Here is a 23,684-nt window from a genome sequence, read left to right on the forward strand (position 1 = left end):
TTTTATGATTGGGTTAGGGCTGGGTTAGAGTAAGGTTTGAGTTAGAGTTAGGGTTGGGTTAGGTTAGGTTTTAGGGTTGGATCAGGGTTGGGCTATGTTTTAGGATTGGGTTAGGGTTAGGTTAGGTTTTTGAGTTAGGTTTTAGGGTTGGGTTAGGTTTTAGGGTTGGGTTAGGGTTGGGTTAGGGTTAGGTTTTACGATTGGGTTAGGTTAGGGTTAGGTTTTACGATTGGGTTAGGGTTAGGTCTTAGGGTTGGGTTAGAGTAAGGATTGGGTTAGGTTTAGGTTTTACGATTGGGTTAGGGTTAAGTTTTAGGGTTGGGTTAGAGTAAGGTTTGGGTTAGGGTTAGGTTAAGTTTTAGGGTTGGGTTAGACTAAGGTTTGGGTTAGGGTTAGGTTTTACGATTGGGTTAGGGTTAGGTTTTAGGGTTGGGTTAGAGTAAGGTTTGGGTTAGGGTGTACCTGTCTCCCTTCCAGGTCTGTGCGTATCTCCTTATAGGTGGTCTGGAACTCTCCAATGAAGTCGTGCTTCCCATTGGAGTCCCAATCATACACTGTGCACTGAAAAACACACACGGAAATGCCATGCTGAATGATTGATGGCTGGTTTCGGTGGGGGGCCGTGAAATATTAATCTGGAGATGCTAAGAAGGACTCAGCTGGAGAGAGAGAGAGAGAGAGAGAGAGAGAGAGAGAGAGAGAGAGAGAGAGAGAGAGAGAGAGAGAGAGAGACAACACTGTGGAAGGAGTCCTACATGAGTGTGCATGCATGCTGTGGTTGGGAATAGTCATTAGACAGCGATGGTTGGCTAAGTCGTGTTCAGTGGGGCACACCGTAGCAACATGAAAACATTTCCAAACAATTTGTCATCATATTTGTAGTATCTCTTCTGTTTTAAAGAATTTTCTTCTGTTTGATGCAAACTGATCACCGATTCAGATCTGACCTAACTCAGTCCCTCTGTTCTACTCAGAGTCTATAAACAGGTAACTGTGTGTGTGTTTGTGTTCCCCACTAACAGGGCTGACAAGAGCCACGTGGAGTTAAGAGGGTAGTGAATAATTAATGACCTCATATTTATTCATGAAGACAGTAACGTTTAGAATCAGAGTCCCACCACACACACACACACACACACACACACACACACACACACACACACACACACACACACACACACACACACACACACACACACACACACACACACACACACACACACACACACACACACACACACACACACACACACACACACACACACACACACACACAGCAGCTCAGCTAGCTCAGCAGCTAGCCTGGGCATTATTTTGGGGAGGTAACACCAATCATCACATGCATGTGGTTCACCAAAATACCAATTTGGTTTGATTATGGTTAGGTTAGAAGACATTATGGTTAGGTTATAGTTGTGATCTTACCTTTAGTTGGCGGTCATGGTCTCCGCTACATAGTGTGTTGAGAGAGACCTTGAATGACTTCCACACCGGGCTGAGGTCATTCATCACCGTCTGACAACACACACGTCATTATCATAATCTGCGCTCCAACCATGTGTGTCTGTGTGTGTGTGTGTATATGTGTGTGTGTGTGTGTGTGTGTGTGTGTGTGTGTGTGTGTGTGTGTGTGTGTGTGTGTGTGTGTGTGTGTGTGTGTGTGTGTGTGTGTGTGTGTGTGTGTGTGTGTGTGTGTGTGTGTGTGTGTGTGTGTGTGTGTGTGTGTGTGTGTGACTTACCTCAGTTCTGTGAACTAGTGATCCGCTGCCATCATCATTTATTCTGAAGATTTCCAAAAACGGATCTGATTTACTGAAGAAATCCTACCGAAAAACAAAGACATCTTGTTTGATGATCAGCTTATTGTTTGATGATCAGTCTCTTCCGCTAATTTATGTTTTTTATTTAATTTAAATGTATATGCCATTTAGCAGACATTTTTATCCAAAGCGAATTTACAGTCATGCATGTATAATTGTCTTTAAGGAAGCTAAGGAATAATAAGCTAAGGAATAATCACTCTTCATTTTCTCCTCCTCTTCTCCCCCTCCTCTCCTCCTCTTCTCCACCTTCTCTCCTCCTCTTCTCCACCTTCTCTCCTCCTCTTCTCCACCTTCTCTCCTCCTCTTCTCCCCCTCCTCTCCTCCTCTTCTCCCCCTCCTCTCCTCCTCTTCTCCACCTTCTCTCCTCCTCTTCTCCCCCTCCTCTCCTCCTCTTCTCCACCTTCTCTCCTCCTCTTCTCCACCTTCTCTCCTCCTCTTCTCCACCTTCTCTCCTCCTCTTCTCCCCCTCCTCTCCTCCTCTTCTCCCCCTCCTCTCCTCCTCTTCTCCACCTTCTCTCCTCCTCTTCTCCCCCTCCTCTCCTCCTCTTCTCCACCTTCTCTCCTCCTCTTCTCCACCTTCTCTCCACCTTTCCTCCTCTCCTCCTCTTCTCCCCCTCTTCTCCACCTCTCCTCCTCTTCTCCACCTCTCCTCCTCTTCTCCACCTTCTCTCCACCTTTCCTCCTCTCCTCCTCTTCTCCCCCTCTTCTCCACCTCTCCTCTCTCTTCTCCACCTTCTCTCCTCCTCTTCTCCACCTTCTCTCCACCTTTCCTCCTCTCCTCCTCTTCTCCCCCTCTTCTCCACCTCTCCTCCTCTTCTCCACCTCCTCTCCTCTTCTCCACCTTCTCTCCTCCTCTTCTTCCCCTCCTCTCCCCCTCTTCTCCACTTTCTCTCCTCCTCTTCTCCACCTTCTCTCCACCTTTCCTCCTCTCCTCCTCTTCTCCCCCTCTTCTCCACCTCTCCTCCTCTTCTCCCCCCTTCTCCTCTTCTCCACCTCCTCTCCTCCTCCACATTCTCTCCTCCTCTTCTCCCCCTCCTCTCCTCCTCTTTGCCACCTCCTCTCCTCTTCTCCACCTTCTCTCCTCCTCTTCTCCCCCTCCTCTTCTCCCCTCCTCTCCTCCTCTCCTCCTCTTCTCCACCTCCTCTCCTCCTCTTCTCCACCTTCTCTCCTCCTCTTCTCCCCCTCCTCTCCTCCTCTTCTCCACCTCCTCTCCTCCTCTTCTCCACCTCCTCTCCTCCTCTTCTCCATCTCCTCTCCTCTTCTCCACCTTCTCTCCTCCTCTTCTCCACCTTCTCATCTCCTCTTCTCCCCCTCCTCTCCTTCTCTTCTCTTCTCCCCCTCCTCTCCTCCTCTTCTCCACCTTCTCTCCTCCTCTTTGCCACCTCCTCTTCTCTTCTCCACCTTCTCTCCTCTTCTCCACCTCTCCTCCTCTCCTCCTCTTCTCCACCTCCTCTTCTCCTCTTCTCCACCTTCTCTTCTCCACCTTCTCACCTCCAGTTCTCCCCCTCCTCTCCTCCTCTTCTCCCCCTCCTCTCCTCCTCTTCTCCACCTCCTCTCCTCCTCTTCTCCACCTTCTCTCCTCCTCTTCTCACCCTCTTCTCCACCTCTCCTCCACCTTCTCTTATCCTCTTCTCCCCCTCATCTCCTCCTCTTCTCCACCTCCTCTCCTCTTCTCCACCTTCTCTCCTCCTCTTCTCCCCCTCCTCTCCTCCCTCTTCTCCACCTTCTCTCCTCCCTCTTCTCCCCCTCCTCTCCTCCTCATCTCCACCTTCTCTCCTCCTCTTCTCCCCCTCTTCTCCACCTTATCTTCTCCTCTTCTCTACCTTATCTCCTCATTCTCCCCCTCCTCTCCTCCTTTTCACCTTCTCTCCTCCTACTTTTCTCATCTTCTTTCTCTTCTCATCCCCTCCTCCACCTTCCCCTTTCCTTCCCCTTCCACTTTTCCCTCAGTATTATACTCTTTCATCTCTGGAGACATGTACTAATTATTCAACCCAGTGCATTTTGTATGTACACACACACACACAAACAGACACATAGTCACCTTGTCGTCTAGTTTGCGAGCGCTGAAGGAGAGTTCTACGTAGTCATCATTACCTGATAACTCCTCTGATGTTACCTAGAGCGGAAATACCATCATCATCATCTGAGCTTGTATCGTCTGTTTGTGTGTGTGTGTGTGTGCACGTGTGTGTGTGTGTGTGTGTGGGTGGGTGTGTGTGTGTGTGTGTGTGCACGCGCACGTGTGTGTGTGTGTGTGTGGGTGGGTGTGCGTGAGAGCTTCGTACTGTGATGGAGGACTTGCTGGTAGTGTTTCCCTGTTTAAGTAACACTTTGGACAGTTTCCTCTGGGACACGATCTGCAACACACACACACACACAGAAAGACAGACAGACATACAGACAGGTAGAAAACAGTTATAGCAGATTCCGCTTTCCTTCTGTCCTCACATGCACACACCTGTCGTCACGTGTATTCACCTGTCGTCACGTGTATTCACCTGTCCTCACGTGTATACACCTGTCCTCACGTGTATTTACCTGTCCTCACGTGTATTCACCTGTCCTCACGTGTATTTACCTGTCCTCACGTGTATTTACCTGTCCTCACATGTATTCACCTGTCCTCACATGTATTCACCTGTCCTCACGTGTATTCACCTGTCGTCACGTGTATTCACCTGTCCTCACATGTATTCACCTGTCCTCACATGTATTTACCTGTCCTCACATGTATTCACCTGTCGTCACGTGTATTTACCTGTCCTCACATGTATTCACCTGTCGTCACGTGTATTTACCTGTCCTCACATGTATACACCTGTCCTCACATGTATTCACCTGTCGTCACATGTATTTACCTGTCCTCACGTGTATACACCTGCCCTCACATGTATTCACCTGTCCTCACGTGTATTCACCTGTCGTCACGTGTATTCACCTATCCTCACGTGTATTTACCTGTCCTCACGTGTATTTACCTGTCCTCACGTGCATTTACCTGTCCTCACGTGTATATTCACCTGTCCTCACGTGTATTTACCTGTCGTCACGTGTATTTACCTGTCCTCACGTGTATTTACCTGTCCTCACGTGTATTTACCTGTCCTCACGTGTATACACCTGTCCTCACGTGTATTCACCTGTCCTCACGTGTATTTACCTGTCCTCACATGTATTTACCTGTCCTCACGTGTATACACCTGTCCTCACGTGTATTCACCTGTCCTCACGTGTATTTACCTGTCCTCACATGTATTTACCTGTCCTCACGTGTATACACCTGTCCTCACGTGCATCCACTTGTCCTCACGTGCACTCACCTATCCTCACATTCACTCACTTGTCCCAACGTGCACTCCATAGCTCCGAGGAAGTCTGTGTCTCTGAGTCCATTGTGAGCGGAGCTGATGTCATGTAGCTCATAGCGAAGACGCTGAACCTCCTCAAAGTAGAAGTCAACCAGAAACACCTTGGAAAACACTGGATTGATACTGCTACGAATCACCTCTGTCCGGTCCACCTGCACACACACACACACACCCACACACACACACACAAGTACACACACACACTCACGCACACACACACACAAAGGCACACACGCAGGCATGCACGCACACACGCATACACACAAACACACTTTAAAGTTGTCACACAAGTAAAATATCCAATGGTGATTATTGTAAACAAACAAGCAGTAATGTTTACAATTCAGCACCATTGAAGCGGACAGCGACATCATCATTCTCAAGCTCAGCACTACATGGCAGTGGACAGCAATAGTTTCAGGTCCCCATCGGGAGAATCTCTGGAGATACATCCACCAGTAAGGCCTAACAGTTAGCAAGAAGACTAAAAGCCTGGAGCTATGAATTCTCTTTGTCAGCCTGTTCAGAAAAACTCTTGAATTGTTAATCATAGTGAACAAATTGCAACTAAACCAAAATAGACCTCTCCTTTGTTTCTTCAAAAGTCCAGCCACATAAGGGGAGCAGATTGTTTAGGATTTAGAGACATCTAACTGCATTCTCCTGATAAACCACTCAAAGAATTTGGTTCTGGTCTTCTGGTCTTTACTAAGAAGCTTTAAACTCTCAGAGGAAAGAAACTACTTCTGTGGCTACGGGTTGAACGAGTGAGAGAGAGAGAAAGAGAGCGAGAGAACGAGAGAAAGTGAGAGAACGATAGTGTGAGAGAGAGAAAGAGAGAGAGAGAGAGAACGAGAGACCGAGTGTGTGTGTGTGTGTGTGTGTGTGTGTGTGTGTGTGTGTGTGTGTGTGTGTGTGTGTGTGTGTGTGTGTGTGTGTGTGTGTGTGTGTGTGTGTGTGTGTGTGTGTGTGTGTGTGTGTGTGTGTGTGTGTGTGTGTGTGTGTGTGTGTGTGTGTGTGTGTGTGTGTACTGTGGCAAAATACAAAGTCAGCTTTTATTTTCTTATCGAGTCAGGCACAGAGAGACAGAGAGGGAGAGAAACAGGGCAGAGAGGGAGCGAGAGAGAGCGAGATGGAGGAAGAGAGTACCTCGAACCACTGCCCGTGTGACTGCATCTTGAGTACAACACAGGGGTCTGGTTTAGAAAGGGCATCTCGGTCTGAGATCCCTCGACAAGCCACTCTCAGCTCAACCTGTCATCAATAAATAAATGATTTGATCGATCAATTTGTCAATGAATCACTTTGTTAATCAATCAATCAAGTGTTATAATGAGCTACCTTGGTCAGACAGGAAGAGTTGCACAGGCCGAGGGTCGCCTCTGCAGACTCATAGATGTTACTCATGCTGGACACAGACAGGACCTGCAGACACACACACACACACACACACAGAAACACACACACACACAGAAACACACACACTTAAGTGAGAAAACACATTACACACACACTTTAGGGAGAACACACAATCCTAAACAAACCCCTCTGTTACAACACGAGAAGATGCTGTGGAACTGAGTAAGCAGAAAGAAGTTCTTATGTTCAAGGTCAGAACTCACACAGACAAACACACACACAAACACAGACACCGTGCTATGTTTCAGTTTTTGGACCATTCTACATTATATTCTGCATTATATTCTACATTCTAGTGTAGTTTAGTCAACATTATAGTATACCCTCTACATTTAATATTCTATAGTTTAGATCAAGGATGTCAAACTCATTCCATGGAGGGCTTAGTGTCAGCTGGTTTTTGTTTTTTTCATATCAAATAATACCTAAACAACCAGGTGAGGGGAGTTCCTTACTAATCAGTGACCTTAATTCATCAATCAAGTACAAGGGATGTGCGAAAACACACAGACACTCGGCCCTCCGTGGAATTAATTTGACACGTGGTCTAGGTCAATCCTCCATCAACTTCAATCTGCACTATTATACAGTATGTGCTCTCTCTCTCTCCATCTCTTTCTCTCTTCTTTTATGCCACTGCCTGCAGTTTGGTAGCAAACTCAATATGACCCAGTTCTGTTCCAGAGTATGCTCTCTCCGTCTCTCTCCCGTCCCCCCTCTCTCTCACTATCTCTCCCTCCTCTCTCGTCCTCTTCCTCCTCTATATTTCATGCGCTCAGTGTGTGTGGATGCTGGGGTGATTATTTTTCGCTGAGATAATCAGAGTAGGGAATAACAAATGGACAGATAATTCATTCTATATCTGAGTATATCTCCGTCCAATCAGAACTTTACAAGGCAGCAACAGAACCAATCATTGCTCAGAGATCCACTGCCCTTGACCCTTGACCTTTAGATGGACTCAGTAACATGGGGACAATTCCAGTGTGTGTGTGTGTGTGTGTGTGTGTGTGTGTGTGTGTGTGTGTGTGTGTGTGTGTGTGTGTGTGTGTGTGTGTGTGTGTGTGTGTGTGTGTGTGTGTGTGTGTGTGTGTGTGTGTGTGTGTGTGTGTGATGACATTAAGGACATTAATAATAATGAATAATGAATCATTAGGGCAGGAAGGTCCATGCTGAGTAATCCCTCCACAGGCTTAGAAAGCTACCACATCACTCTCTCTCCCTGTCACCTGTGGCACGCACGCATGCCCACACAAACATACATAAACACTGAACCTACAATCCCATAACATAACACTGCAAACCATAACTCTTATGTTATTGAGCAGGGTGTGTGGCATGTAAAAAACAAACATCCAAAGCCTTTGTCAAGTTATAACATGCACACGGGGGTGTCCACCTATACGGGGGTGTCCGACCTATAATAACTCACACACACACACACACACACACACACACACACACACACACACACACACACACACACACACACACACACACACACACACACACACACACACACACACACACACACACACACACACACACACACACACACACACACACACACAGCCCAGTGCCCATCCATACCTTATTAGTGTTCCAGCCAGTAACTCACCTCAGGTACCAGGTAGAGACGGGCAGAGCAGTGAGATGAAGGAAACTTCACTGCTGGGCGGAATCACAGTGACTTCGCCGTCCTCACACACTCTGCACCCATCCCGCTTCTCTCTCTCTCTCTCTCTCTCTCTCTCTCTCTCTCTCTCTCTCTCTTTCTTTCCCTCTCTCCGTACGTCAGCTAAGCAGTAGGTACTGAGCCTTGCACCTCAAGCCATGCGCAGACAGGGGATACGGTACATCAGGGTCCTAATAATAATAATAACACAGTATGAATGAAGAGAACATCTCTCTCTCTCTCTCTCTGTCTCTTTATCTGTCTCTACTTCGGTCTTTCTCCCTCCCTCTGTCTCCTCCCAGTAAATTATGATGAGGAGGGTCGCGCAGTGCCGGTTAACGGTAGTTAGTTAGTATCGGTAGAGCCACGGGGAGCAGCAGGCAGGGGGTACAGGACTGTGACGGTACAACGGCGTGACCCAGTGGTGGATAGAAGTGACTGCACTTTACTGTGTGATGAGCTGGCCCATCCATTCAACATGTAATCCAGATCAAAATAATCCTGCTGTGTTCTGTTAGATTATCATATGTTATCCCCATCAGATTTGGTCCTACCTTTTTTGGATGCAACTTTGCACGCAAGACAAATCTGAATTAAATATATGTGATACCACATCATATGTTTTTACAACAATGATTATATAACATCAAATGAATACACAGGACACTAAGGGTCCGTTTCCCAGATACAGAGTAAACCCTGCACTAAAAAGCATACTCAAGAGTAAATCTCCACTGAAATAGATTTTTAGCCCAGGATTATATACAACTATAAAACAACACACAGGATCATTTTGACCTGGATGAAACATTCCATAAAACGGCCCCAGAGAGCAATTGATGGTTACAGAATGAGTACCTATATTTCTATCTGATAATATAATAAGCTAATTATATTGGCAATAAAGAGTAATATGGTTACAGCAACTCTATGAAATGTTGAAAAGTATGTAAACTGGAATACATTTAACAAAACACAATGTAAACGCATGAGAAAGTCACTTAATATACACCAATCAAAAAATTCAAGTGAAGTCCTTCAATCTGGATCTTATCTGTAGTTAGCATGGATCTGTTTATTTAATTCGTTGTTTAATTAATTAGGCTGATTTTGTTTGTTTATTGTGTTATTCTTCTGGACGACCACGCCCAGTACTGTGCGTTACATCCGGGTCTTTGTTGGTTGGCTGCAGTGAAGATGGCGGCGTCAGGGAGGAGTACATTATTATCCTCCAACAACAGTGGACTAAACAGCACAGCCGAACAACCAAACACTGAAGACGAAGATGGACAGGATTTATGGTGGGAACAACTGACACCTTCCTGTTTAGGTCCAGGAGGAGCTTTTCGATGGAGAGCGACTGTTATTGTTCAGACTCCGAGTGACAGCCCGTCTAACACAGCTAGCTAGCAGCGGCTAGCCCATTGATGCTAGCAATAGAGATTGGCTAGGTTTACGAATGAATGATGATGCTGTCTGATGATTGTGTGGTTTATTTAGTGAGCTAGCATTTCTGCATCGGCTTTTAGATTGACTAGCCGGCGATAGCTCGCATTTGCTAATGCTGCTGGTGATGATAAGCTAGTTAACTAGCTAGTCAGTGGAATGATTCTATAAGATGTACATGTAGACAGGCAGCTAGCTAAGTTAGCTAGTGAACGGTTTGCTCTATCCATCTATCCGCAGGTCTGCTATTCTGAGCGAAGTATCGACTCACTCCAGATCTAAACTACCGTCCGGGAAAAATGTGCTGGTCATGGGTGGGTGTCTGTCTGTCTCTCTGTGCGTGTGCTAGCTGTGATGAACCGCTCTCCCCCACCCTGTCTTCTCCTATTACAATGATGGACCAATATGATACCAGCTATCAGTCAGGCTTTATGTTGCTTTTATATTGCATTGTGTAGAATGTGTGTGTGTCTAGCAATCCTTGTCCAGTCAGCCACATTCGCCTAGCAGTAACAACCCCAAGGGTAATCCTCTGCTACAGAGGCTAATCAGTATGGCGTGAGGAATGCTGCCTACTCTGCAGTATTTACTGATAGGCCTAATAGTAGAATATTGTAATGTGTTAGGTGTTTAATACCTGTTTGACTGTCTTTCGGTGTGTGTGTAGGGGAGGTGGGTTCGGGGAAGACCACCCTGGTTGCTAAACTACAGGGTGTGGAGGACTTCCTGAAGGGGCGTGGCCTGGAATACCTCTACTTTAGTGTCCATGACGACGACATTGACGGTAACCAATCACAGCTTTCATTTGACCTTTTACACCATCATTGCCTTTTAACCACTAGTAGTGCTGAGTGATTAGTCCTTTTCGAGGTCAGATAGGTTGCTTTCGGTTGATAATTATTTTGAATCAGAAAATGTAAGAAATAAACACATTAAAATGGTTTTGGAGCTTTTTAATTGACCTTACAAAACCAAAAATGATCAACATTCAATTTATGGTCATTGTAGTTAATTACAACATTTCTGCGCTGAAAAAGGTTGGATATTTGCTTAATGAAAACTACTACTCCCTTTAGCCCAGCATCCCATATAGTGTAGTTCTTGACTTGACTTTTTTTTCGTGAATGATTTGATTTCTCTCTAGAGAAACAGCGTCCACCCTCGAAATGTTGGTTAATTTCTCGGCACTACCTACTAGGTCTGTCTATAATGTGGTGTGATGTGTGTGTGTGTGATGTGTGTGTATGTAGACCAAACCAGGTGTAATGCCTGGGTGTTAGATGGGGATCTGTACCATAAAGGTCTGCAGTCTGTTGCTGTGCAACGAGAGGCGCTTGGTGACTCGTTGCTATTGATTACTGTGGACCTGTCGCGGCCGTGGGTCGCCATGGAATCGCTTCAGAAGTGGGCGGCTGTCGCTAGGGAACATATCGACAAGCTCCGGGTCCCCCCGGAAACACTGAGGGAGCTGGAGAACAGAAGTGAGTCAAACACACGTTATGTTTTACCCTCTGACCTCTAAACAGGACCCTAAACAGGTCCTAGACCTAACCCTGAACAGGCTGGTACCAGATATATTATTAGTGCACATTTCTAAAGCAGTGTGTGATGATGTAGTGCACATTTTTAAAGCAGTGTGTGATGATGTAGGGCACATTTTTAAAGCAGCGTGTGATGATGTAGGGCACATTTTTAAAGCAGTGTGTGATGATGTAGGGCACATTTTTAAAGCAGTGTGTGATGATGTAGGGCACATTTTTAAAGCAGTGTGTGATGTAGGGCACATTTTTAAAGCAGCGTGTGATGATGTAGGGCACATTTTTAAAGCAGTGTGTGATGATGTAGTGCACATTTCTAAAGCAGCGTGTGATGATGTAGGGCACATTTTTAAAGCAGTGTGTGATGATGTAGGGCACATTTTTAAAGCAGTGTGTGATGATGTAGGGCACATTTTTAAAGCAGTGTGTGATGATGTAGGGCACATTTTTAAAGCAGTGTGTGATGATGTAGGGCACATTTTTAAAGCAGTGTGTGATGATGTAGGGCACATTTTTAAAGCAGTGTGTGATGATGTAGGGCACATTTTTAAAGAAGTGTGTGATGATGTAGGGCACATTTTTAAAGCAGTGTGTGATGATGTAGGGCACATTTTTAAAGCAGTGTGTGATGATGTAGGGCACATTTTTAAAGCAGCGTGTGATGATGTAGGGCACATTTTTAAAGCAGCGTGTGATGATGTAGGGCACATTTTTAAAGCAGCGTGTGATGATGTAGGGCACATTTTTAAAGCAGCGTGTGATGATGTAGGGCACATTTTTAAAGCAGCGTGTGATGATGTAGGGCACATCTTTAAAGCAGCGTGTGATGATGTAGGGCACATTTTTAAAGCAGTGTGTGATGATGTAGGGCACATTTTTAAAGCAGCGTGTGATGATGTAGGGCACATTTTTAAAGTAGCGTGTGATGATGTAGGGCACATTTTTAAAGCAGCGTGTGATGATGTAGGGCACATTTTTAAAGCAGCGTGTGATGATGTAGTGCACATTTTTAAAGCAGTGTGTGATGATGTAGGGCACATTTTTAAAGCAGTGTGTGATGATGTAGGGCACATTTTTAAAGCAGTGTGTGATGATGTAGGGCACATTTTTAAAGCAGTGTGTGATGATGTAGGGCACATTTTTTAAAGCAGTGTGTGATGATGTAGGGCACATTTTTTAAAGCAGTGTGTGATGATGTAGGGCACATTTTTAAAGCAGTGTGTGATGATGTAGGGCACATTTTTAAAGCAGTGTGTGATGATGTAGGGCACATTTTTAAAGCAGTGTGTGATGATGTAGGGCACATTTTTAAAGCAGCGTGTGATGATGTAGGGCACATTTTTAAAGCAGCGTGTGATGATGTAGGGCACATTTTTAAAGCAGCGTGTGATGATGTAGGGCACATTTTTAAAGCAGCGTGTGATGATGTAGGGCACATTTTTAAAGCAGCGTGTGATGATGTAGGGCACATTTTTAAAGCAGCGTGTGATGATGTAGGGCACATTTTTAAAGCAGCGTGTGATGTAGGGCACATTTTTAAAGCAGCGTGTGATGATGTAGGGCACATTTTTAAAGCAGCGTGTGATGATGTAGGGCACATTTTTAAAGCAGCGTGTGATGATGTAGGGCACATTTTTAAAGCAGCGTGTGATGATGTAGGGCACATTTTTAAAGCAGTGTGTGATGATGTAGGGCACATTTTTAAAGCAGTGTGTGATGATGTAGGGCACATTTTTAAAGCAGTGTGTGATGTAGGGCACATTTTTAAAGCAGTGTGTGATGATGTAGGGCACATTTTTAAAGCAGTGTGTGATGATGTAGGGCACATTTTTAAAGCAGTGTGTGATGATGTAGGGCACATTTTTAAAGCAGTGTGTGATGATGTAGAGCACATTTTTAAAGCAGTGTGTGATGATGTAGGGCACATTTTTAAAGCAGTGTGTGATGATGTAGGGCACATTTTTAAAGCATTGTGTGATGATGTAGGGCACATTTTTAGAGGTACTTTTTTACTTAAGTTTTCATGTACTGAATAAAAATCGCATCCATCGCATTTTCAACTCTACCAATAGTTTTGTTGCGTTATTTAGCAAATGTGCCCACTCTGGTCTTGACACCTGCGCTCTAGCCAACAGCTCTCAGATACAGTGCAGGTAGACTAGTCTACATGAAGAGATTATTATGGATAAAAGCGAGATTTAAATTTCTGTCAAAAGGCAGTTAAGCATCGTGTCACCAGAATAAGACCATCAATATTTTTTGGAAAGCAGCATTAAGCTCATCGCCCTGTGAAGTTCATCGTAATTTATTTAATCTGTAGCCTAATAAACTGCATGGTTTCCTGAGACATAGTGGGAGGACCACACACCATATCATCACGTTTACTTCGATATGATGGTTATTATATAAATATTTGCCCATAAAGGCCTTTCCACCGCCATTTCCGCATAATTAATTTTACAGACACAAAAATATCCCACCATGTCGAGCGAACAAATTGTCTGTCGACATTTATGAAATTGTACTGACACATCTGGGCGGCAGGTAGCCTACTGGTTAGAGCGTTGGGCCAGTAACCGAAAGGTTGCTAGATCGAATCCCTGAGCTGACAAGGTAAAAAGAAATCTGTTGTTCTGCTCCCGAACAAGGCAGTTAACCCACTTTTCTTAGGCCGTCATTGTAAATAAGATTTTGTTCTTAACTGACTTGCCCAGTTAAATAAAGGTAAAATAAAAAAATATTTTAAAAAATCAGCTGGTCATGACTTTATTTTATTTCTATGTGTAATTCATCTGCATTAAATGTTCGGATAACCTGGGGCCTCCATTTATCAATATTGTGTAGAAACTATTCTAAAATACTGCTTACGAATGGAATTGATAATGGTCGTACGCATAGAAAAAGTGTGATTTATCAAAGAATCCTATGAGTCATATACACACCGGTAGGAGAGAACCATTTGATAAATAACAATTGTTCTCAGTGCTTTTGCACAACCTTGGCTGTTCTCATTTCAAAACGCCCGTAATTAACCATATGGTCAAAGTCATCCATTTAACCCGTGGAGAATGTACAACGCCTTACCGTGAAATACAACGGCGCAACCAAAAAAAGCTAACAAAAATGACTAGAACCAAAAGGTTTTATTTGGCTCGCTCAGTTGTGGCTTGACCAGTAAAAATGAAAACATAGCAACAAAGAGAGGACTATTAAGACAATTGAGTTGCTTTAGCAATGGCAAATATACTTCAAATAATAAGCCAACCAACCTCAACAGCTCCCTCAAGTAGGCTTTTAGGCCAACATTGCTGTTCTGCAGAAGGAACGAGTCGCGCGTTCCACCTGGCCACCACATTCAGCAGCATATTTTAAGCATCACATAGCATCACCTGCACATAAAGAGTGGAAGCCTTTTCTGTTCACATAGTTGAAATCATTTTGGGATGGTGATTTCATAGTGATGTGGGTGTCGTCTATTGGTCCGTTCGTATTTGGGAACCCATTAATTTTCCTGCTGAAAAGTGCCCATTGCCATATACCCGAGGGTGGATAGCACTTGGAAGTGCACCTGAATGGCATGTGTTTGCTATTTTATAGTAGTTATTATTAGTTGTTACAAGTCCTCACAAATATCCTTTTCGACTGGCTCATCAGATATCGTTTCCAAAAACCAATCTGTACTTTCTGCAGAAAAAGTCCCACCGGTCTCTAAAAACGCGCTTTCTGTAAAATGCAGCGTGTGCCAAACAGAGTAAGATCAGCCATCTCTCATTCCAGTTCCCATTATCTGTCTTTTATAGGATTTACATAATGCTTTCACTTTTACATGTATCTCTAATTTATCATTTGACTGTATAGGGGTTATTATTGTAACAAATGACTGTATAGGGGTTATTATTGTAACAAATGACTGTATAGGGTTATTATTGTAACAAATGACTGTATAGGGATTATTGTAACAAATGACTGTATAGGGATTATTGTAACAAATGACTGTATAGGGATTATTGTAACAAATGACTGTATAGGGATTATTGTAACAAATGACTGTATAGGGATTATTGTAACAAATGACTGTATAGGGATTATTGTAACAAATGACTGTATAGGGATTATTGTAACAAATGACTGTATAGGGATTATTGTAACAAATGACTGTATAGGGATTATTGTAACAAAGGGATTATTGTAACAAATGACTGTATAGGGATTATTGTAACAAATGACTGTATAGGGATTATTGTAACAAATGACTGTATAGGGATTATTGTAACAAATGACTGTATAGGGATTATTGTAACAAATGACTGTATAGGGATTATTGTAACAAATGACTGTATAGGGATTATTGTAACAAATGACTGTATAGGGATTATTGTAACAAATGACTGTATAGGGATTATTGTAACAAATGACTGTATAGGGATTATTGTAACAAATGACTGTATAGGGATTATTGTAACAAATGACTGTATAGGGATTATTGTAACAAATGACTGTATAGGGATTATTGTAACAAATGACTGTAGGGATTATTGTAACAAATGACTGTAGGGATTATTGTAACAAATGACTGTAGGGATTATTGTAACAAATGACTGTAGGGATTATTGTAACAAATGACTGTATAGGGATTATTGTAACAAATGCACTGATGTGGTCAAAATTATGTCGATGTTGCATTATTTCACAATGGAGATACAATGACATAGATTTTTAAATTTGTAAAAATCTATTACTCTCCCAAATTCACACATTTTCCATATATATTTTCCCCATTCTATTCTTGACAAGCAGTTTCCTTATTCCACCACTTGGCACTGTGCATGCGCATGGTCATGTCTAAGTAAATGTTCATATGGATAATTCTCACACTTTGCGTGAAAATAATCCCACGCATGGTTTACGCACAGATTTGTGCCTACGCACAGTGGATAAATGAGGCCCCTGCTTTGTGACTGTCTGTAGTGGCAAGACAGTTCCAGGAGTATGTGGATCCTGGCTGGGAGGAGAGCGCCCCCCAGAGGAGGAGTGAAGAGGAGGAGAACGTTCTGCTGCCGCTCGGCGAAAACACTCTCACACACAACCTGGGACTACCCATGGTGGTGGTCTGCACTAAGGTACGAACACACACACACTGGAGTTGTCCCTATTCTATCTGTTTCGCTGTGATGTCATCAGTTGGCTGGAGAAGGAGCATGACTACATATATTACCTATGACCTCTAACCTGTGTGTGTTGCAGTGCGATGCCATCAGTACGTTGGAGAAGGAGTATGACTACAAAGACGAACACCTGGACTTCATCCAGTCATACATCAGACGCTTCTGTCTACAGTGTATCCTTTACACACACACACACACACACACACACACACACACACACACACACACACACACACACACACACACACACACACACACACACACACACACACACACACACACACACAGTCCTGTATAACTATACCTCTAGACTAGGCGGTGTCAGAGGAAGGCCCAAACAATTGTCAAAGACCTCAGTCACCCAATTCATCGAGTCTTCTCTCTGCTACCGCACGGCAAGCGGTACCGGAGGGACAAGTTTAGTTCCAAAAGGCTCCTTAACAGCTTCTACCCCCAAGCCATAAGACTGCTGAACAATGAATCAAATGGCCACCCAGACTATTTTCCACTCTACCTTGTGGAGACACACGATTCAGTTCCATTCAAAATCCTATTTTCCCTAACCTCTAATTCTAAGGGTGTTTTCACACTTGATCCCTTTCAGCTTATTTCTGTAAACTTAGTGCGGTTCGCTTAATTTTTTATGCAGTATGAACACTCCAAGGAACTCAGACCCCTTAAAAGAGTGCAAAGCAAACCGCAAACCGAACTGAGACCATCTCGAGATGGTCTGTGGACTGGTTCCACGTCACTCGGGAGGCCTATGTCTTATATCTTTACTAAATGCAATTTATGAGCTTCCAAAATGTAAGTAGGTATACAGTTGAAGTTGTAAGTTTACATACAGTGGGGCAAAAAAGTATTTAGTCAGCCACCAATTGTGCAAGTTCTCCCACTTAAAAAGATGAGGGGCCTGTAATTTTCATCATAGGTACACTTCAACTATGACAGACAAAATGAGAAAAAAATCCAGAAAATCACATTGTTGGATTTTTAATGAATTTATTTGCAAATTATGGTGGAAAACTTTTGTTATTGACCAAATACTTATTTATCTCAATACTTTGTTATATACCCTTTGTTGGCAATGACAGAGGTCAAATGTTTTCTGTAAGTCTTCACAAGGTTTTCACACACAGTTGCTGGTATTTTGGCCCATTCCTCCGTGCAGATCTCCTCTAGAGCAGTGATGTTTTGGGGCTGTTGCTGGGCAACACGGACTTTCAACTACCTCCAAAGATTTTCTATGGGATTGAGATCTGGAGACTGGCTAGGCCACTCCAGGACCTTGAAATGCTTCTTACGAAGCCACTCCTTCGTTGCCCGGGCGCTGTGTTTGGGATCATTGTCATGCTGAAAGACCCAGCCACGTTTCATCTTCAATGCCCTTGCTGATGGAAGGAGGTTTTCACTCAAAATCTCACGATACATGGCCCCATTCATTCTTTCCTTTACACGGATCAGAGAAACAGCCCCAAAGCATGATGTTTCCACCCCCATGCTTCACTGTAGGTATGGTGTTCTTTGGATGCAACTCAGCATTCTTTGTCCTCCAAACACGACGAGTTGAGTTTTTACCAAAAAGTTATATTTTGGTTTCATCTGACCATATGACATTCTCCCAATCTTCTTCTGGATCATCCAAATGCTCTCTAGCAAACTTCAGACAGGCCTGGACATGTACTGGCTTAAGCAGGGGGACACATCTGGCACTGCAAGATTTGAGTCCCTGGTGGCGTAGTGTGTTACTGATGGTAGGCTTTGTTACTTTGGTCCCAGCTCTCTGCAGGTCATTCACTAGGTCCCCCCGTGTGGTTCTGGGATTTTTGCTCACCGTTCTTGTGATCATTTTGACCCATGGGGTGAGATCTTGCGTGGAGCCCCAGATCGAGGGAGATTATCAGTGGTCTTATGTCTTCCATTTCCTAATAATTGCTCCCACAGTTGATTTCTTCAAACCAAGCTGCTTACCTATTGCAGATTCAGTCTTCCCAGCCTGGTGCAGGTCTACAATTTCTGTTTCTGGTGTCCTTTGACAGCTCTTTGGTCTTGGCTGTAGTGGAGTTTGGAGTGTGACTGTTTGAGGTTGTGGACAGGTGCCATTAATACAGGTAACGAGTGGAGGACAGAGGAGCCTCTTAAAGAAGAAGTTACAGGTCTGTGAGAGCCAGAAATCTTGCTTGTTTGTAGGTGACCAAATACTTATTTTCCACCATAATTTGTAAATAAATTCATAAAAAATCCTACAATGTGATTTTCTATATATTTTTTTTCTCATTTTGTCTGTCATAGTTGAAGTGTACCTATGATGAAAATTACAGGCCTCTCATCTTTTTAAGTGGGAGAACTTGCACAATTGGTGGCTGACTAAATACCTTTTTGCCCCGCTGTACACTTAGGTTGGAGTCATTAAAACTCGTTTTTCAACCACTCCACAAATTTCTTGTTAACAAACTATAGTTTTGGCAAGTCAGTTAGGACATCTACTTTGTGCATGACAAGTAATTTTCCAACAATTGTTTACAGACAGATTATTTCACTTATAATTCACTGTATCACAATTCCAGTGGGTCAGAAGTTTACATACACTAATTTGACTCTGCCTTTAAACAGCTTGGACAATTCCAGAAAATTATGTCATGGCTTTAGAAGCTTCTGATAGGCTTATTGACATAATTTGAGTCAATTGGAGGTGGCCCTATGGATGTATTTCAAGGCCTACCTTCAAACTCGGTGCTTGACATCATGGGAAAATCAAATGAAATCAGCCAAGACCTCAGAAAGAAAATTGTAGAGGCCTACAAACCTGAGTCCATTACACCAGCTCTGTCAGGAGGAATGGGCCAAAATTCACCCAACTTATTGTTGGAAGCTTGTGGAAGGCTACCTGAAATGTTCCACCCAAGTTAAACAATTTAAAGGCAATTCTACCAAATACTAATTGAGTGTATGTGAACCTCTGACCCACTGGGAATGTGAAAAAAAAGAAATGAATGCTGAAATAAAGAATTATCTCTTATTATTCTGACATTTCACATTCTTAAAATAAAGTGGTGATCCTAACTGACTTAAAACTGGGAATGTTTACTAGGATTAAATGTCAGTAATGGTGAAGAACTGGGTTTAAATGTATTTGGCTAAGGTGTGTGTAAACTTCAGAGAAACATTCTGATGGAATGGTTTGTCCTGCACTTTTAAAAAACACAGAGCACATTGAGTGAATGTTGGAAAAAGATATTGGTTCCTTTCTAGACATAGCAATGTGAATGCAAAGAGGAAATCTGTCCACAAAATAGTTTAAGTTAACTGGAAAAAGAGTTGTCCTCATTCACAGGTAAGGGCGTTGCGAATTTTAAGAGAACTGAATGATTTTGCCCCCCCCCCAGAGATCACTTTAAAGAGGACTGAGGTCGGTTCTTTCAAAGACGACTGTATGTGAAAACACCCTAACATTAAACCCAACCTTGAACCCAAAACATAGCATTTGACCTGGTGGGAGTAACAAAATGTCCCAGCTGGTCCCCACAAGGATAGTTAACTCTGATCACTTTTTCGTAGCATCATACTAACCCCGACTCCATCTGCATGCAGTCTAAAGGTAGAGACAACATGGCGGTTAATTTCTTTGCCTTGGATCGTGTAGTGAGTGATACTGTCCTTAATGCTGTGTCAGACGGGGCATCTCTGCTGTATACGTCGGTTAAGGAAATGAAGAATGTGGATCTTCTCTATAAATACCTGGTTCACAGACTTTACGGTTTCCCCTTCCACTACCCTGCTCAACTGGTGGAGAAAGACACAGTCTTCATGTAAGTGTGTGTGAGTGTAACCCTGTGTTCTTTAAGTTTGCGCGTGTGTGACCCTGTCTTCTTTCAGTCCGTCAGGGTGGGATAATGAAAATAAGATATCTATCCTCCATGAGAACTTCCAAACGCTGAAACTAGACGACATCTTTGAGGAGGTCATCGTCAAACCGCCTGTCAGAAAGGTACGACCTTTAACCCCTCACCTCTATCTTGTAATTCCCAAAAAGACTGTTAGTGCACGTCACATTTTCCATTGTATTCTAAACTATAATGATAGATGAATTAATAGGAATCTCTCTCCCCCTCTCTCGTTGTGGACATCCTCTCCTATGTCAGTTTGTTCATGAGAAGGAGATTCAGGCTGAAGATGACCAGGTGTTTCTCCTCAAACTGCAGGTGAGACTTGACACATGGTGACGTGTGTGGGGGTTGCTCTCTCTCTCTCTAACGTGTGTCTTTGTGGTTTCAGTCGCTGCTCTCCAAACAACCTCCTGCATCTGCCGGACGACCAGGGGTAAGTTTATCTCTCTTTCTTCTGTCTGTCTCTCTCTTTGTCCTATTTTCTCTCTCTTTTCTTCCTTTCTTTCTCTCTTTTTAAGATACTGGAAACTGATGTGATCTTGTGTGTGTGTGACAGGAGTCCAGCAGTAGTAGAGGTCCCAGTGGTTCTCCCAGGACCAGTAATCGTTCAGCTGCAGCCAACGTAGCTAACACCATGCCCCAATCAGGTACGCCATGCCCCAATCAGGTACGCCATGCCCTGTGCCCCAATCAGGTACTACATGACGTGAATGTGTGTAGCTAATGCCACACACTACAGCAGAAAAGCAATTCGGTATTTTACCACAGACCCTGCTCAAATGTTGCACCTTTTTGTATGACATTCTCCAACCCTCCCTGTGTGTGTAGCAGGTCAGACCAGTGAGGGGGTGCTGGCTAACTTCTTCAACAGTCTTCTGACCAAGAAGGCCGGAGCATCGCCGCCGGGCAACAGCACACCAGGGACTGTTCGCAAGTCAGGTAGGACACACACACAACGTTATTATATAGGCAGAAGGGGTGTGTGTGCCCTGTGTCGCCCTCTCGTGGTTTAAAATATAAATCCAGACAGAGCTGAGTAGTTGTGTGTGTGTGTTGCAGGTTCTAAGCTGGGTCTGAGTGATGTCCAGGCAGAGTTGGACAGGATCAGCTGCAGAGAGAATGATGAGACCAACAACAGCAACACTAACAACCCTAACCCCAGTACTGAGACCAACGAAGAACAGACATGAACAGACCACCTCCGTCCCCCCCCCCCCCCCCCCCCCCCCCCCCCCCCCAGACCATACGTGAAGAGAACAAACCTCACCCTCCAACCCCCAGACATACCCCAGACCACATGAAAAATCCACCTCCCCTACCTTACCCCCTCCTCACACCCTCAGGCCATACATGAAGAGACCAGACCTCATCCTCCTCCCATTCTCACCTCTCCTGACCTCACCCCCCAGTGAGACCACCACATACCAGACATGAAGACACGTCAGCCCTACCTCATTCCCCGGACCATACATGGAGACCAGACCTCACCCCAACAGGCCAGAACAGATTAGATATGAAGACCTTCTTCAGGACGGAGAGGTATGGGGATGGAGAGGGAGGGAGGAGGAAGAAGAGAGGGAGAGTGGGAGCAGGAGAGAGATGGACAGGTATGGGGAGAGAGGGAGCAGGAGGCAGTGAGTATGGGAATGGGAAAGGGAGGGAGGGAGGGAGGGAGGGAGGGAGGGAAGAAAGAAAGAAAGAAAGAAAGAAAGAAAGACAGAAAGACAGAAAATATATATTCCCCTTTCACCAGATGAGGTATTTAGGGTGATCTTGATACTGTAGGATATATTGAAGGATGTATGTATATAGTTGACTGAGATACTGTAGGAATTGTGTGTGTGCGCAGGTAGGGATGGAGAGTGTTAGACAGAGCCATGTAAAAGAGAGAGTTTGGCCCTTGAGGTTTCAACCAAAAAGCAGCAATCTTCTGAGATGTCGCATAACTCTATGGCAGACATATTGACAGAATCATAAACCAAGTTCACTAGTATAACTGACAGAATATAAACCAAGTTCACTAGCATAACTAACATAACTGAGAGAATCATAAACCAAGTATTAGAATTATAACCAAAGTCCTTATGGATGGATGAATGGAAGGTTCATCCACTGAGGCAGGCAACAAAATGGCATCCGGCCGGCTCTGAAGTGGGCCAAACTCTCTGTGACTGCTTTTAGATGTAGATATAGATGGGGAGGGGGTGTAGTTGAGCTTTATTTGTACAGTTAGGAGAAGCACTAATGGTTTATAACCCAATAGTTAATACAATGAGGGAGGGATGGCCGGGGGCACCTGGAAAGTGTACAGTCCCTTTGTCTTGCTGTAATCTGATTGGTCTGTTATTTCAGAACTGTAACCTGATTGGTATGTTATTTCATTGTTCTGTGGTGGCATTTGTATCATCAGGTCTATAATGAGTCAAATAAAGGTGTATTTATTCTGACTGTCTGTCTTTTCCTAAACCCGTGCTAGTATTTCAACAGGTGTGAGTTGGCCAATTTTTTTTAAATCAAGAAAAATATTTTGTAAGTAATAACATTTCAGGTTTTTCATTTACATGATTTGTGCAGTATATTTCTGGTATTTTATTAGGATCCCCATTAGCTGTTGCAAAAGCAGAAGCTACTCTTCCTGGGGTCCACACAAAACATAAAACATGACATTTAATATAGAACATTTAATAAACAAGAACAGCTCAAGGACAGAACCATTTTGTTAAAGGCACATGTAGCCTACATATCAATGCATACACACAAACTATCTAAGTCAAATAGGGGAGAGGCGTTGTGCCGTGAGGTGTTGCTTTATCTGTTTTTTTAAACCAGGTTTGCTGTTTATTTGAGCAATATGAGATGGAATGGAGTTCCATGCAATAATGGCTTTATATAGTACTGTACGCTTTCTCGAATTTCCTCTGAATTTGGGGACTGTGAAAACATTTACATTTAAGTCATTTATTATTGGCATGTCTGATGGGGTGTGTGTGTGTGTGTGTGTGTGTGTGTGTGTGTGTGTTAGAGCTATTTGTAAGTTGACTATGAAAATTACTTGAGATTTTCAACACATTGTTATAAAAAGAATTGATGCAGTCAGTCTCTCCTCAACTCTTGGCCTTTCTAGGGAGTTTTTCCTAGCCACCGTGCTTATACACCTGCATTGCTTGCTGTTTGGGGTTTTAGGCTGGGTTTCTGTACAGCACTTTGAGATATCAGCTGATGTACGAAGGGCAAATAAATACATTTGATTTGATCTTAGCCAAGAGAGACTGGCATGCATAGTATTTATATATTAGTATTTATATATATTAGTATTTATATCAGTCCTCTGATTACAATGAAGAGCAAGACGTGTCGCTC

At 43.7% G+C, this 23,684-nt stretch overlaps 2 protein-coding genes across 3 annotated transcripts in view; one reads left to right on the forward strand and one right to left on the reverse strand.

Annotated features, from left to right (window-relative positions):
- cpne4b (copine IVb) overlaps window positions 1–8,247 on the reverse strand; it is a 16,033-nt gene extending 7,786 nt beyond the window's left edge. The window contains exons 1-9 of the mRNA XM_046327144.1: window positions 8,232–8,247; window positions 6,536–6,619; window positions 6,344–6,448; window positions 5,167–5,346; window positions 4,112–4,183; window positions 3,868–3,942; window positions 1,740–1,823; window positions 1,426–1,515; window positions 463–561 (exon numbers count right to left, since the gene is read on the reverse strand). Of these exons, the coding sequence (XP_046183100.1) occupies window positions 463–561; window positions 1,426–1,515; window positions 1,740–1,823; window positions 3,868–3,942; window positions 4,112–4,183; window positions 5,167–5,346; window positions 6,344–6,448; window positions 6,536–6,601 (771 nt within the window). The 5' untranslated portion in view covers window positions 6,602–6,619; window positions 8,232–8,247. The remainder of the gene's footprint in view (window positions 1–462; window positions 562–1,425; window positions 1,516–1,739; window positions 1,824–3,867; window positions 3,943–4,111; window positions 4,184–5,166; window positions 5,347–6,343; window positions 6,449–6,535; window positions 6,620–8,231) is intronic.
- A 1,214-nt stretch (window positions 8,248–9,461) lies between these two features.
- dync1li1 (dynein, cytoplasmic 1, light intermediate chain 1) lies at window positions 9,462–21,973 on the forward strand. 2 transcript variants are annotated; one of them, XM_046327336.1, is made up of 13 exons: window positions 9,462–9,589; window positions 9,975–10,048; window positions 10,402–10,518; window positions 10,985–11,215; window positions 16,241–16,392; window positions 16,517–16,610; window positions 20,111–20,246; window positions 20,314–20,425; window positions 20,580–20,639; window positions 20,713–20,757; window positions 20,881–20,971; window positions 21,153–21,263; window positions 21,384–21,973. In XM_046327336.1, exons 1-13 carry the CDS (start codon window positions 9,486–9,488, stop codon window positions 21,512–21,514), a joined length of 1,458 nt encoding a protein of 485 aa, XP_046183292.1. In that variant the 5' UTR covers window positions 9,462–9,485; the 3' UTR covers window positions 21,515–21,973. The 2 variants fall into 2 exon arrangements, with proteins under 2 accessions (XP_046183292.1, XP_046183293.1); XM_046327337.1 differs by having other exon boundaries at window positions 21,156–21,263.
- Window positions 21,974–23,684: the final 1,711 nt, after the last annotated feature.

The sequence above is a fragment of the Oncorhynchus gorbuscha genome, linkage group LG24 (genome assembly GCF_021184085.1).
Source record: "Oncorhynchus gorbuscha isolate QuinsamMale2020 ecotype Even-year linkage group LG24, OgorEven_v1.0, whole genome shotgun sequence".
Lineage (NCBI taxonomy): Eukaryota > Metazoa > Chordata > Actinopteri > Salmoniformes > Salmonidae > Oncorhynchus > Oncorhynchus gorbuscha.